General features: G+C 36.0%; 1 protein-coding gene across 2 annotated transcripts in view; it reads left to right on the forward strand.

Annotated features, from left to right (window-relative positions):
• Positions 1-16,900, forward strand: part of TBC1D19 (TBC1 domain family member 19) — a 53,744-nt gene that overhangs the window by 3,086 nt on the left and 33,758 nt on the right. The window contains exons 2-4 of one of the 2 annotated variants that reach the window (XM_050896433.1): positions 6,935-7,007; positions 7,774-7,819; positions 9,596-9,671. The exons of the other annotated variant lie outside the window; for it this stretch is intronic. Of the exons in view, the coding sequence (XP_050752390.1) occupies positions 6,935-7,007; positions 7,774-7,819; positions 9,596-9,671 (195 nt within the window). The remainder of the gene's footprint in view (positions 1-6,934; positions 7,008-7,773; positions 7,820-9,595; positions 9,672-16,900) is intronic. 2 annotated transcript variants of the gene reach the window in all.

The raw sequence follows: 16,900 nt of genomic DNA on the forward strand, positions 1-16,900 counted from the left end.
CTGATCTCGGTTGCTCAGGCACAACTTTCACTGTGTGAATTTGTAACCAAATTTGTTTGCTTTTGTCTTAATTTTTCTCTTTCCTTTCTGAAATGTAAACGTTTTTAAGGTAAAAATCAGAGGTGGTTAGAAAAACTGAAACACGGACATCTTCAATCACAAAATGCAGTTTGAAAACAAATTTTTTTGTGAAATCTTGCTAAAATTTTGTTTTAGGGAAAATCTTTGTCAGTGAGCTGACAATAAAAATGGAACAGTTCAGAGACATGAAAAAAATGCTACCTTTTTAACATGTTTTCATTTGCAGACAATTCAGAAACTTTGTTTTTCATTATGTTTGAAGGAAGCCAGGCTTTATTAATCAATTAAGATTAATCAATCTTAATTTTTGTCCTCTGCAAACCTCTAATAGAAATCAGTCTGACTCCAAGTTGCCTGGAACCTCTAGTGGCCAGGGGCAAATAACAAGTAAAGTTAAAAAACCCCCTCAAACCAACAAAGAAACAAAAGCCTCAGTAGTTTGTTCCTAAAGAACTTTTCTAAAACAGGAGGTGAAAATAAAATGAAAGATAATGGTTCTAAATTATGTTTTAAATTGAGCAAGAAAGACTCACAATACAAGGAATCCCTCTGGGCATTTTCTGTGTAGACATTCTCAGATCTGTTTCTTGTAGGTATGTCTGTAGTGGGACAACTTGAAGGAGAACTTGGAGATAAACAGGATAATGGCTGTCAAAGTAGGCTAGCAGTGGTAACTTGAGTGTAAGAATCAGCCCTGACACCCCATCCCACCCCACTCTGACAACTAAGTATTAAGTTTGGGAGTGAGAAAAGATTTTAGGAGGTACCTGAAGGTATGAACAAGGTGTGGAGAGGAGATGTGCTAGGATATGTCATGATCAGAATGATTGTCCAGAAGAGAGGACTCTGCCATCACTCTCTGAGCAGACCTGTGACTAGTACCAGAAAGGTTTAAAGAAACTACTAATCGAAGTGAGAGGTAAGGGTCTTCACAAAACTTCAAATGGGGCAAAGAAGGAGAGGAGCTTGCTTTGGGAGCGCTAGGAACATTGCAGCTGGGGTATTACCTGACTGTGTGCTTCTAAAGGGCGTACAGGTAAACATCTTAGATAAATTTATGTGGAGTGAATGGTTTGCAAGATATCTGAGGATATTATTTGCATGACATTTTTCTCCAACAGCTAAAAAAAGAAATTGATACTGATCCCTACTTAAGTAAAAGATCAAATTAAGGAGGAGAATGTTTCTGTGAAATGTAGCATTTATTTAATAAAACTTAGCAAATAAACGTAGGCTCATGAGTCATCATAGATAATTAATGTTTCATTTTCATGCATTGTATTTAACAAAGGGCTTACTATCCCCTCCTGATAGAGCTTGTGCTTTAGTTTAAATGTTTCAGCAGTAACATTTGCAGTACAGTGATTTTTAAATTGAATGCAGTTGTGTATACATTGAACAGATTATGGAGTTCAGAAGCAATGCAAGCTTGATTAGCAGATTATTTTTTTTAGTAATGTAGATTATGTGTTTTACCTTGTGTGTGTGTATTTTATTTGCAGCACTAATTTTATATTCAAACAAAACCTAGAAAATTTATTAAAACATCAAAATTATATTATTAAAAATGTATCCAGCATATCTTGTAGGAGAACGTAACATTTGAGGCTGTTTATTCCTGTATGAGGCTAATTGAAGGTCTTTGTTTCACCTGCTAGGTTATTTTTACTTGTATAAGAAAGTTCACAATACTTTTTCCCTTAGTGTAATTACTGTAGAAATGTAGAAGGGTTGGAAAATTGTCAGTGTAATCAGGGTTTTGCACTTACTGAAATTTGTTTAGTTATGCTCAGAATGATTCCTTTTTCTGTTACCAAAATGTATAAACAAAAACCAAAATCACTCCCTTAAATTTGTAGGATTTTAAGTATTTAGAGAGTGTTTATGTTGAAATTGTTGTGGTTGTACTTGAAGTGGTTTTTAACAAGTTGGCTTGATCCTGATAAAATCTAGTTATGGCAGAATGGAGTATGTGAGAAAAGGTGAATATTTATTAGCTTTCATTGAATTTACTTCTGCTAAAGTTGGACTATATTTGGGGTAGTGTGCTTTATTGTAATTTCAGAAATAATAGCAATAAAAGCTAAAAACATTGTGCACTTGTGCCAAATCATAATGAACAGTAATAAATGCTCTGAGAATGCACACACTTACCTAAAACAAAAAGGCTTTGAAGAGAAATTATGGTGAATAGCCTGTAAAAATATTTAGATTGTGTAAAGTTATTTGCAGAACTGTTTGCAGCAGGATAAAAATACGTGTTCACCTGATGCAGTTGCACATTTCAGTATAGTTGGATCGCTTCTCTGGAGTGTTTATTCTTGTTGAGAAAAGAAATAGTTTAACACAGGAGTTATGCTGGAACACTTTGTTCTGTCAAGCCTCCTCTTTGTAGTATGTTGCTGGTCCTCTAGCTATTTTCCTATACTTCGAGTGCTGTGCCTTGATGGCTCATCTGTCCTCTTGCATGATCAGTGCTACTCCAGTCATGACGACTGAATGCCATTTCCAAATTTAGATGCTAATTTGCAAAGAGATTTGTCTCTGTGTTCAGTTGCTCTACGAATCAATTTTCTACGCCCACTAACTTTTTCCACCTAGCGCTGTGGTATCCTTTTGCTTGCTTTCAGCCAGATCAGTGTTGAGTGTCTGGATTTTCTTCCATCTTGGCATCCAAGTACAGAAAGTGTCATACATTTAGAGTATCACTTATGATGGTGACTGCCCAGATCTCAGCAGGATACCTTGCCAAAATCAAAGGCAAAGAAGATGTATACAAAGGATTGCTAGTGGTACCTTAGCCACCTTTCAGAAGGTTTGGCAAAATTTTGAAAGTCCCAAAACTATCCTTTCTCTTCTGTACAGCTGAAGGACAAGAGGGTGCCAAGAAATGCTGTAATGATAGCTTGTTCTATGAAGGAATGTCTAACAGTCAGTTGCTTCTTGGTTTGCAAGAAGCTCACCAAGACTGTAGATGAACATGGACACCCAACACCTGAATCCCAGTGCCCTATCCATAAGAATACACACGATGCCAGTTATACAGGAGAAGAAACTGGTAGGCATTAATTTTTATTAAAAATAATTTATTATTGCTTGCTGAAATATGCTACATTCATCCCTGTCTCCTTTCAGGACTCTGTGTTGGCCTGACTGAGCCTCTGAATAGCGCGACTTCTTCCCTGGTCTGGCTGTCACTCTTTGCCTTCATGGGTTGTTCCCCTGTATTGCTCACTCTCCTTTACTCTGCTTGTGATAGCCTCCTTATAGTACCAGATTTTTTTTTTTTTTTAAAAAGGAAGATACTCTTTCATCAAGATGTGTGTATTGAAATTGGAGAGTCTGTAGTTCTGCCTGGGTGTATGCTGCATTTTGATCATGCAGGAAATGAATTCAGTTCATTAGTACAAATTTCATCAAGGTGTTTTTTTCCCCAATAAACCTTAGCCAGGCATTTTTATCAGTGTAAATCATAGTAATGCTTTTTATATAAATAAAATTTTGTCAACATATTTTTCATTCTACCAAAAACTCATAGGGGATGAAAATGCAAACGAGACTTAGGCAGTATGTTGTACCAAGCAGTTTACAACAAACAAACCCTACCTAAAATATAAACACCTACATGCATTTTGCAATGTAGTACAACACAGAAATAAGTTAGATCAGTTACTCCAAAGGGAAAATAAAAGTATGTGGGAGACCTGGTCTAGTAATTTTGGAACACCAGCTCTGCTAAGTCTCCTTGACTCCTCAATTTAGTTCCCATAAACACCCATATAAATTCCAAAGAGGTACTATTCTGTTAACTTACAGCAAAGCAATCTGAAGGGATTTCCTTTCACCTACTGAAATAAGTATTTTCTTCTTTGGTTATATTATACAGAGCTAGGGTATGTTCTTCTGTGGTAGAACTGGCTGCAGCCACTAGCTGGACCGTCTGCCAGATTCTTACCTTTCAGGTATCTAATTTCTGATTTGGAAACTGATCAGCAATCCAGTATGCAATGAGTCCGTAACAGTTTCTGTGGCTCTGTAGCTTTGCTTAGCACTGAAGGAATGTGTCGATCATAATCCAGAATTAGACAAAAGGAAAAGTGGAAATGGCAGGATGCTTTGGCAATTGCATCCTGAAATGGCAAGAGCGGGGACAGAAGTGCCCCCATAATTTGAGGGGGAATTTTCATGTTTCATATAGGAAAATTTGTCTCAGTAGGGCATTTTGCAGTCAAGAGAAGGAAAAGGACACAGGAAGGAGACTAAAAATCAAAGTTTTAATAAATTAAAGATTAGCATAGGAATATTTGCTGCAGCTGCAGCAGGGCTAGGAATAGTGAAATAGAACTTGACTGAATAAATGGGCATGAAGAGGTGAAGGTAACTGGTGGAGATTGATGCACTAACGTAATCCTTGGAGAAAGTTTTCCCCAAAGTGCTGTCCTGCTTCCTTTTCGACTGCCACCCTGCTGCATACAAAAGAGTCACTGTTTTTTTGTTCTGCAGCTGGGGAACAGGCTCTGTTGGGAACAGCAGTTTACAAAAAAGTCCTCTGTTGTATCTTTTGGCCTGACAGGGAAAATGGGAAGTCGTCTGTGTGGACTGAACTCCTTTATCCCCTCTAATGCAATATGCTGTACCAATTTCCAGAATTTCCAGGAACCCACAAAAAAAAAAAGGGTCGTCAATATGAGTGTCAGACCTTCCTTAATGAGCCAAGAGCTCACAAATTTTACAGATATGTGAACAGCAGAAAATTAAAATACTGTTCTCCTGATTGCACTTCTGTCACTTCTTGCAGTTTGCAGTGTCAAGACAATGAACCCACTTTTTAGTAGATTGTAAAGCTTTTTTATTGTTGTGATTCATCATCTGTCAATGAGTTGTATTTGTGAGGGGTTTTTTGCATATCTAAAAAGGATTTTGAAGCATGTGTACCAGGCCCCACAGGTAAACACCCTGTGGACCTTGGGATTAAAATTGGCCATGTTTAACCCAGAAGACAAAGTTGAACATTTACAAAAGTGTGCGCAAAAACTTCTGAGGAACAGTAAGGCACAATCTGCCCAGTTTGATGCGTGTTACTTTATGTAAAATTCATACAGGAGAGATACAAAACCACTGCCTTGCAGCAGAAAAAAATTAAACTCAGCCTGACATACGTCAGTCCAAAACGGACATAGGACTTTCCATCAAAGTAGGTTCAGAAGGAATCCTTCATAAAATACTCCTTGAAGCTGTTGCTTAAAAGGGTATTTTGTGAGCTGCCCAAGAACTCCCATGAAAATCTTTGTTTCCCTGCCCTTAGCGATGATCATTTGCCAGCTTTTACCATTGTGCTGAACGCAATACATGTTTGTCATTTGACATGAGTTGTGCAACTTGCCACACCTTATGGTTTGTGCTTATGATCACCTTTCTTTCTCAGAAAGCATGCTTACAGTCTCTTTGCTATTGCAGTCAATAAACCAAATATAAAAGCCTTCCTTACCTGTGATGGCAAGGTGACTTAGAATAAGAACAGAAATGCTGATGCTATCAGTCTCTGCATTATTGGCCATTCCTCCTTTCAACTAGGGAAAATTGAAAGATTTCCTTAAAATTCTGTGTTGTGAATTCATCTAGACCAACTTTTCCAGCAAACTATGCAGCACAGCAAATACCCTTTTCCATGTATAAACTGTAAGGCAAATGACAGGATTGTGGAGTTAGTTGTGTGTGATGGACCTAAAGCATGCCATGCTGTCAACAGTGCTGTTAGGGCTGGCAGACTGGTGAAAGTTTATTTTTAATAGCAGCATAACTTACTGCAATACAATCAGCAGCTGATACGCCTACAGCATATTGCTGAGTAGCTTTTGGTAAGAGATATCTCACATTTCTGGGTAGATGATGTGGCCGTATGCTTGTAACATATGCCTTGAGCTGTCATGGCAGTGGAGTGAGTTGCACACAGATCTCCCAGTGTTATTTTCAAGTTAGCAGCCAGGATTGCTATTCTTTTCTAAACCTCTAGCTTTATCTCCTGATGTTAATCAGCTATTGCCACACTCCATGTTTAGGAAAATATGTATTCGAAGTCACTTCACAGAAACTCAGGAGTTTCTGATTGTTGTCCTTTTGGGCCTTTGTGGTCTATTTGTTTTCTCCGCTTGGTCTGCCTGTAGAATAAGAAAGAGATGCTATAGCAGCTGCTCCTGCTGTTGCTGAAAAATCTGCAGCAACATCTGTGTGGTAGTGTCACGGTATGGTTGTAAAGCTGCTTGGTGCCTAATTGTCTGTGTCGAGTGCATTTCATTACAAGAGGCCATATATACGGGTAGTCACAGCTGCAGTGGGGAATGTTTGGTCCACAGTTTTTATTTGAAGTTTGAAGGTGGCATTTCGTATGTGGAAGAGGCAAACTGTGGGAGGTTAAGTGAGAAGTTACGGAAAATTTTCAGTTTCATTCTTTCATGTAGAATACAGTGAGTGGCTTCTAGTTATTTACTTGCGTACCTTATGACCAATCCTTTTATGTGTAGAGTCTAGTATTTGTGCTAAGTATGTGAGGTACGTGCTCAGAATATTAAGCATATATGTCACTGGATACTCCCTCTCCCTTCTCCCTCCTTCCCCACATACAGCTTTTAGCACTGATGTAAAAGCAAAGACATCGAGTGAGGAAAAAGTTGACTGATTTTTTTTTTTTTTTGGCTGCAGTTACCATTGTCAAGTTAGTAGGAAGCAGTTTGCTTTGTGTGTAACCTTAAGCATGTATGTTTCTTATTTCATAACTTAAAATATGCAATTTACTTTCTTTTTACTGCTTGTTTGATGCATATTTATTTATTGATTTATTTATTTTTCATATCAGGTTAGCCTACACAAACCAGAAATTAAACTGGAATCACTAAAAGAAGATATTAAGGATTTTCTGAAGACGTCAGGTTTGTAATTCTTCATTGATACATTTGTGAATAGTATAGATCTACATAAGAACATATGTGACACACATGATGGAAATAGTAGTTTGTGCAGCTTGGTATCTTGTTGCTGGCAGTAGCCAGAAGCAGACATTCAGTGATTCCAGATTATTAAATGAGAGAGAAAATTGAAAGGGAAGAAGTTCTTGGATTCCAGCAGCATTTTGAAAAACATACTATGCAAAGAAGTGATTTTATCATTTTATAAGATACTAGTAATTTTTTTGAAAGTTCTGAATGATACAGGAGTTCAGTCACTTCTGAAAATGGGAATTAACATTCATGGAGGTACTCTTGAAAATGTTACCCTTAGTTAAATTTCCAGTTTCCACTGGAAGTTGTAACCTATGTAACCTATTGTGAAGACTTGATGATAAGTGATATAAGATTTATAATCACTGGGAACACTGTGTCTATTAATATTTATAGCTGTTTTAATAATATGATGGCTTTGAAAAAAATAGCATATAATTATTTCACCAAAACTCTATTGTAATCATTTAAACACTAGATGGAAGTAAAGGGTATTCAATCTTTATACAGGCCTCAGCTTGGAGTTTTTCCTATCTTAATTAGGTTAAGGTTTCTTCATCTCTTCCTGTCTGTCTGGTAGGTAGACATGAATTGAGATAGGACAGAAAACACCAGTGACTCTAAAGCAACTTCTGATTCATGTTCCATTACTATTAATTCCTAAAGTAGTCTTCTGGATATTTTTTTATTTTAACAGGTTGGGAAAAGAAGCTTCAGAATGCTGTTTATAGTGAACTCAACGTGTGAGTTTATTTAGTATTTTTATTTAATAAGTTCTACTTGCATGATTTACTTTTGATTCCTTTGTATATATAGGTGTATGATCTGTTACTATTATCTGCAAGATCTGTCATACCAAGGGTGCCTGCTTTATTTCTGTTTTTAAAGTGCCATTATTTCTTTTTCATCCTAGTGAAAATACTGGACTCAAGTACATTTTAAAGAATGAGTGAAACAAATACCACCAAATTTTGTAGTTACTTTAATAATTTCTTTGTTGTTTTACTTCCAAAGGTACCAACAATCATAATATAATTCTTGTGTAGTTCAGGTAGTTATTGTAAATGAAATTTAGTAATTTTCAGATGTTTGTGTCAGCATTGCACATATTTGTTGTATTAATTATTTAAAAAAATCTTTAAACTAAGGTATTAGATCTCTAGACTTACCAGATCAGTGCTTATCATGCTTAGGATATGGTCATAAACACACTGAAATTTGTGAAATTCCCTTTTTATTATTGTTCAGCGCACTTTGGATTAGACGTCTGAGAAGCATAAATTGCCTTTACGTTCTGGTGGAGAGGTGAATTTAATAACAGATATAGCCCTAAATGCAACTACCTAATAAGAATTGTGTATGCAAATCTATTTGTGGTAATTTAGATAAGCTTATTAGAGTTACCAGTTTTGAACAATGTGTCTTAGTAGTACGAGGGACTCGATTCAGCAAAATACTTATAAATGTATCTGTTAGTAAGGATTCATCTTCATCGTATCTTTCAAGGGAAAAATATTTACCTGTCTTTTGGACTAATGCTTTCTTTGAGTTCACCAAAATAAGCTGCAAACAATAACAAAATCAGCCCTGGAAAACTGAAATTAACTAAGAATACCATGATTTCATGAGCATTGTGGAAAAGCCAAGAAACAGCAATGCTGAAATCTGTTAGTATTGATTACCTTTTACACATGGGCACAGAGTTTTCCAGAACAAATTAGCGGCAAGTACAAGAATGACCTTATCAGTTAAGAATGGGAAGAAATTTGGGGAGGGTTTCCCAAAATCATATGATAGGAACTGATTGAATACATTTAAACAACTGAAAATTCAGGCTAACTATAAGAGAAGCTTTGTGTAAATTTTGTTTCCTGAAAGACATTTGAGACAGTTAAAATTAAGCTGGATAAAATGTTTGGCAATCACTCATTGGAAATAATCTCCACTACTGGAATATAAATTAGTGTTTTGTTTTGTTTTTGTTCCAGCTTTTATATTTTGGCATAATGCAGTTTATGAATGGATATTCAACTTTGCTTAGGTCAACGCCACAAAATTCTAATTGCTTTGGACATGTACATGTTCACTATTGATTTTTAAAAGGAAATCCTCCAAAAAATATATTATCTCTTGAAAAAATATAATATCCTGGATGGTAAAAGTTCCAGGGAGTCATAAAGATGACATGATGTGAAGGATACACTTTTAAAATACCTGATTTGTTCATAGAATTATTTGATTTTATTTTACAAATATGTGAAATTAGGAGGAAGTATTGTTTCTAATGTAAGAAGAACTCATGTTGAAATGTTATTAATACTTACATATCTTTGTATTGTTTGCGTCCATAGGAAAGGATGAGGGAAAAAAACCTAAAAATAATGTTTATTTTTAGTTTTGCTTAACATACACAGTGGTTTTACTAGTGGTCTCATGAAAGAAGTTATGTTTAGGTTTACAAATACAGGATTAATTAAGCAGAATAAAAATCTGAATATTTAAAATACACTATCTTTAAGGTTTCCTTCGCCCTGTCATCCTGCAGCACCGCCTGAGCATATGAAAGAACCGTTAGCTTATATGAGGAAAGCACAGGTTGGTTATTATAAATTTTACCGTTCATATCAGATCTTTGATTAGACTATTTGAGATTTACTCTGTATAACGTTATTGTACAATTTCTAGGTTTTGTACCTTAGGAAAACCACAAATTTGCAATTGCATTGAAGTTGTTAATAATGTTGTATATGTGACATTTTACATACATACAAGAAATGCTCAAGTAATTCTCCAGCCATGAAAGAAGTAGGATATAGTGGCAGGTAAGTGAATATTGTAGAATAGAGACAATGTGAAATATGTCAAGGAGGAGAATTTGATTTTGTTGGGAAGAAGAAAAAGCGTAGCTATAGGTCATTTCACTTAGGGTTACAACAATATTGTTTTGAAGAGACACAGGCAGGCAGTTTTGCAATGAAAGACAACAGGCTGCAGAGACAGCGAGATCTTCAGAAAGAACAGATATATTTAGTACGTAGAAATGTGAAAGGAAGATGAAAAGTATACAGCTAAGGAACTTAAGGCATATTGAAAGAGAATAGAGAAACTCGTCTATAAAAGGTTAAATGAGGATTTTTGGTGTCAGGAAAAAAAATTTTTGCTTTGTTGGTTTTATTTTTTCACCAATATATGCCATTTGAAATAAATTTTTAAAATCCACATAAAAATGTAAAAAAAAAAAAAAGCTTCAAGAATATGATCTAACCAAAATATCTGAGGTAAGGATAAAATTGTATTTAACTCAGCCATGCTTGGAAATATATGGCAGTATTCTTTTACAAAGTATTCAACAAATTGTGTTAACTTTTTCAGTCGTATTGTTGCTTATTCCAGTAAGTCTTATCTTGCTGTCCTGGATTTCAGTCTTTAGCATTTGGGGACGAAGATTGTATTAAATGATTTTTCTTCTGTGGTGTGAAATGTAATGCCACAATTTACTGCCTGAAAATGATTGCTGTTATCAGTTTACTAATGTGAAAACCACAGAAGTGTATCTATGTGTATGTTTCTCTAAACCAGTTTCATTGGTTATTATTTTATAAAAGTGTATACAATACTTACAGTAACCAATGTTTTTAGCTCTATGTGAAAAGAACTGTTTTTCTAATAGTTTAGGAATGAGTAGGAGAAATCCTATCTTTACTCGTTTCAAAATTTCATAGCCCTATTTCAAAGACTATTATGCATCCATATCCTCTGGGGTGGGTTAACCCCGGTAGGCAGCTCAGCCGTTCGCTCACTCCACCCCAGCGGAATGGGGGAGAGAACTGGAAGGGCAAAAGTGAGAAAACTTGTGATAAAGACAGATAAAGACAGTTTAATAGGTAAAGCAAAAGCTACGCATGCCAGCAAAGCAAAATAGGAATTCATTTACTACTTCCCATCGGCAGGCAGGTGTTCAGCCGTCTCCAGGAAAGCAGGGCTCCATCACGCATGACAGTTACTTGGGCAGTACAGTAACACTGTAACTCCAAATGTCCCCCCTTCCTCCTCCTTTCTCCCAGCTTTTTTGTTCAGAGCATGATGTCATATGGTCTGGAATATCCCTTTGCTCAGTTGGGGTCAGCTGTCCCAGCTGTGTCCCCTCCCAACTTCTTGTGCACCCCCAGCCTACTCACTGGTGAGGAAGCATGAGAAACAGAAAAGGCCTTGCAGCTATGTACGCACCTTTCAGCAATAGCTAAAACATTGGTGTGTTACCAACACCGTTTTGGTCACAAATCCAAAACACAGCACCATACCAGCTATTGTGAAGAAAATTAACTCCATCCCAGCCAAAACCAGTAGATCCTCTTTCAAATCCTTTGTTGAAATACAGCTCTTCAGTAAAGACGTATGAATCCTTTTCATAGAGAAATATTGATAAATGGTGATAGTTGTGAAATAGTAATAAATACACAGTTAGGTAATTAACATTGTATTTTCTAAAACCACTGAGGTACGTGTGAGTGTTTGATTTTCAAGATGCACACACATTTATCGCTGTAGGTAATAGGTCTGTAAGAAAACAATCATGATCAGATCAGTTGAATCACAACTAGGTTTTATTTTGTTACGCTTTTTGAATAAAGAGCAATAAACAATGTAAAAAGCTTACAAAGTCAATGTTTCCATGATTTTGGTTGTTTGTTTAAAATATTTGGAAATAGCTAAAATGCAAATATACAGGTTGCTAATACCTTTTGGGAGTGAGCTAATAGTGGAAACTTACCAATTTACTTCCATTAGGTATCGAAAATCTAATTAATGTTTTGAAGGCAGAAGACTGCTTTTGTTTTATTTGTAGGTAGATTTTTTTTTCACCTTATTTGTCTTTTAGCATCACAACAGTTGGAAAAGAATATTTTGAAGCTATCAATGAAATTTGCCCTAGTAGAAAAATGTTTTCCATATACATGATATTTGATTTTTATTATGCACAGACACTGCTTAAGGTGCTGTTTCCATTGTTATGAGCTCATTGACGTTTTCTTTATCCTTTTCTATCTTAATTTTGCTCTACTTCAGAATTCTGGAAAGAAGGGTAATAGTGTCTGAAAACCATCTTACTTTGATACCAGTTATTGGAATGACTTTGAATCAGTAATTAAAACTATATTAGTATTTTTCTAGAGTAGATATTAAAATGTTCATAATTAAGCCTTTTTCTCCACAAATTGGTTCTGTTTTCTCACTCTTAGGTAGTAGACTGAAGTTTTTGTACGGTATTCTGTTCACTACCTCAAAAGAAAAACAGCTTTCTAGGAAAGGATAGACCATTAATGGCAATGAGTAGTAATGCTGTAAATCATTCATGTAGTTGTGGTATTGTCTAGTGTAGAAAAAGCACTGCCATTAATATTTACATATCTTTGAATATTAATGTGACATACTGTATATTTTCTAATTGTGTCTGCTGGAGAGCTGTTCCTGTGATTGGGTTGAGATAGATCACTGAGTACAGCTGCTTTAGTCTGTCATTGTTTAGGTCTTTCCTAGACAGAGAAATATTAGGTCTTTTTTGTTTGTTTCCTGAAAAATGTCAGATACAATATTTAGAACCTTTCTTTAAAACATCAGGTTATTTCACATCTCTGGTGTTTTCTGAGCTATTTGGTCTGGTTACAGTTTTGGGGAGATAGCTCACCTCTTCCCACCTTGTTAAACAGCAGAATTATTACTTAAAACTTAGGCATCTTAATGCAGACAAAATGTTAGCACTAGGTTCTAGGATTAAAAATGTGAACTTTGCTAATTTGCTTTGCCTGCCCAGCAGAGGCTGGTGTGAGTTGAAACATTCCTGAATCATTAAACTGCTGTATTGACTATTTTCATATCTACGTTTTGATGAGGTGAAATGATTGAAGACCTCTTCAACTGTTTGTTTTGCTTCCAGAGTTCACTGGGAAAGCCTTTACTAGATTTAGGACAACTGCTGCAAACAGCAATGAAGAAATGAAACGGACAACATAAAAATAGGAACAAAAGCAGCTAAAGAGAAGCATAAGAAGCTGATTCCAAAGAAATGTTAGGAAGTGTTTCCACAGTCTGATACCTCCCATGAAGCTGTCTTTTAATTGTCATATGTAGATTTTACAAAGTTCACAACAAGCCAAACACTATATATCTCAACAGGAACTCTTATCATGATAGTCCCATAATATATAATTCATAAATTTGCACTGCTATGTTTTAATTCATACAGGTCCTTTTTTCTGGTTTTATATGTAAGCTAGGAGCTGCTTGTTTCAGGGTTTTGAGAGAAATGTTAAACAAGTAAACTTAAGGAGGAGATAGGTGGATAAAATATGATGCCCCAGCATCCAGTTACAAAGAATGAGGAGCAAGAAAACAGGAAAGGAGAAGCCAGTTCTGTGTTGGACTAGGTCTGCTTGGCTCCAGCAGCTGCTTTCCACAATTGGAGTGGGAAAAGTTCCTGCTTTCCAGAGTGAAGCAATGTTAACTAGCTATCTTCAAAGGAAGCTGAGAGACTGCTGGCTCTGGAGAACCCATGTTGAGTTAATAATACTTATTTTTGCTTGATCTTCCTTAAAATTTTGTTCTGTTACTTCTAAATTTGTCTCCAATGAAAAAAATGATAGGTTTATCTGAAATTTGTGCAAACATAACTCTGGGTGATCTTTTGCAATACAGTATACATTCCTGAAGGTAGGGCAGTTATTAAAACTAGGGTACTGGAGTGCGTTCACGAAAATGAGAATTCTGAAGTACTACTTCAGGAAATCTTAAGGGTAATTCAGTGTGTTCTACTTGAATAGCATCAGCTCATTATCTAAAAATACAGGGACCTTGAAAAGATAAATTGTTCGCTGGTGGACTGCACTTCAGAGTTCCAGGAAGACAGAAGACTGTAATTGTCTGTGTTTTAACCTGTTTGTCCCTTGTTTCATTAGAGTCTTTACCTCCATGCTTCTAGCCAAATCTGCAAAGACCTTACTGAAGTGGAGCTTTGCTAAAGCAAATCGTTTCCTCCCAGTACTTAAATTTTCCTGTGTTCCTCTTTGCTCATTTTCAGATCTTGCATTTTGAAGAAAGTCAATACATAAACAACAGACTTGATTAGAAAATTACCTTGAAGTACATTGCTATATTTGCTATTGATATTCTGGTAGGTTTTTTGGCTAGCTAAGACCAGATTCCCCATGTTGTACATGCTATACAGACACACAATCAAAAAAGCATTCTGACCTGTAGGTTTATAGTTACGAGCTAGAGCACTCCCCAGTCCTATTTAAAATATGAGTGACATTACAGTTGGTTGTAATAGCAGCGTAGGTACTAGGAATTTTCTAAAGTATAATAGAGATGTTCCTATCCGTATCCTAATTTCTCCCAGAAGAGTTAAATAATCCCTAAAGGACAACAAACAGCTAAATTATTAATTTTCTTTCTTGAAACAGACTGGTGGACTCTGAAAAAATGAAAATGACAATACTATATGTTCTAATGCTGTGACTGCTGAAGATCTGCTTAAAACATCTTCCTTCAGTAGTCAGTTCACCTTTCCTAGGTTCTAAATCTCTTTGAGAAAATAGACTTGAGTGCTTGAATAGTTGATAAAGAAAAATGTTGTTTTCTTTGGAAGTATTGAAGTCAAAAGAAATTTGATAACATTTTTATTATTCCTAGAAGAATTTCTGTTTCTTGTTACAGAAGTTGGAGTAGGGGATATTCAGATCTCTTTTAGATCATGTATTGATTTGGTTTCTTGCATCCTAAATTAAGTTATGCCTCTTATCAGGCCAAATGAAAAGTTCATGAGCATCAGAACGAGAGCAGTACCAACATAGTTTCTATATTTCTCTTCTTTTTGAAATGTACAGGTTTTGATTAGAGAAAATGTACCAAATGAAATGTGTCCAAACACCTTGAATTCTACCCGCAGAGTAGGCCTTATTAGGTACACTCTGAAAGAATCACATTTCTGTCTAGTCTTCTAGAAGAAAGAATTTTAGGATTCATTACTGTGGAAAAAATTGTAACTAATCCTGGCTAGTTTATGCAGTTGTGACATATTTCTGTTTAGTTTATTTGTTGTCCACCCAGTTTCATTTAACTGCAGTGAAAGTTTATAAATGACTTTGCTGCAGGATAAGATAAATCTGATTTGTAATAGACATGTTTGAAATTGTTTGCAAATTGCAGTACTGCCTTCCTCAGTCTCAGCTATTTTACTGAAGGTTATCACTGTAACCATAGCAATCCCAGCAATGTGTTTTCTTAGTGTTAAATTTCTTCATAAAATTAGAGGGATCGTCTTGGAAAATTTATTGTTCCCATCAATGAAGGGACTTTATGAACTCTGCCTCTGGCTTTTATTTCAGTTGAGGACACTGCATTTTGTTTCTGCTCACTGCAGGTAACTCCGGTGTGCTGGGGAGATGAGAGGGCATCTTGCTTGGAGAGGCTGTGTAACCCTCACTTTTGTTTTGACTTGGTTGCTTTTATTTGAACATCTTTTACTGGGCAGAGTCTTGAAGACTGAATTATGGCACAGTTTATGAGTATCCAGAAGTGATTTATTACTGACATGTTGTATCCCCAACGTAGTAAGCGGCTTAATGTCTGGTCTGGCAATTGTCAGTCACACCAAGAGTATCGACCTCCGTTGCTCCTTGGAACGAGCTGGTTCTTGGTCTTGCAAAGCTGCCATCTGCCTCCTCTGTGCTTCTTTTGTAGCTTTTATATCTTGGAGCATATCCGTGTTCTTTTGTCATCTCGTGTCCGTCCCGTCCCCCCCCCCCCCCCCCTTAATTTTGATCTTGATGATTTCACTTTGTTTTTTAAACTGCTATTAACACCTCTGTATTCTCTCTTTGTTTTCACTTTCTTATCCTATATGGCTTAGTAGTCTTCGTGCTCTCTCGCTTCTCATTTCTTCCAGCAACAAAACCACACTTCTCAGCAAAACAGGGTACTGTAAATGCTCTACACCACCCCTCCACGAGAGAATAACCAGTTTGTGGCATGGTATTGTGTAACTGCAGCATTTGGAAGGCATTTGAATACGATAATACAGTTAAATAAAAATATTGTACAGAATATTATAAAAAATACTGCAGTTTGGAAAACATTCCTTACAGTCAAAACTCAGATCTGTTTTCTTTATGCAAGAGAAGGTGAAGGGATGACTTGATTGTGAGAAGAAATTTCTGGTGAAAGATAGCTATTTCATTTGATGGAAAAGTTATGAGAGGATCTTGTAAATGGAAGCTAAAAAGAAACAATTATAGACAAGATACATTTTTTATTTTTTTAACAGAACATTTGAACATCTGCCCTTCCCTTCATTTGCTTCCTGTCTAATGAACTGCAGCCTCTTTTGTACAGAACTTTAAGTTTGAGGAACATGTGGTTAGACTAACTAACTGTTGTAGAACTTGTGTCTAGAGCAAATTACAAATAATAAATAGAGCTAAATGACATTAAGAGGAGCCTTTGAATTCATTTGATTGAGGCCTGACTCATTATCCACAGAAAACTAAATTAAATATAAAACCCACCAGTGCTGCTGTAATCACGGAAGCAAAATCCTGTGTCAGTTGACAAGGAAGTCAATACTAGCTGGCATTAACTTCAGAGGAATTATCCATGGATTAGGCACCATATGGTAAGTTTGAAGTCTAATGCAGTAGTCGGAAGAATCTGATTGCTCTTTAAGCTGTCCACTTGCTACTGAGGTATTGTCTACTTCTAGTTTTCTCTTTGATTAGAGAACTATTTCCCGAGCATTATTTTAGAAGAACTATTTTTTTGAGCATTAC

This window comes from Gymnogyps californianus, chromosome 4 (genome assembly GCF_018139145.2).
Source record: "Gymnogyps californianus isolate 813 chromosome 4, ASM1813914v2, whole genome shotgun sequence".
Classification (NCBI taxonomy): Eukaryota; Metazoa; Chordata; class Aves; order Accipitriformes; family Cathartidae; genus Gymnogyps; species Gymnogyps californianus.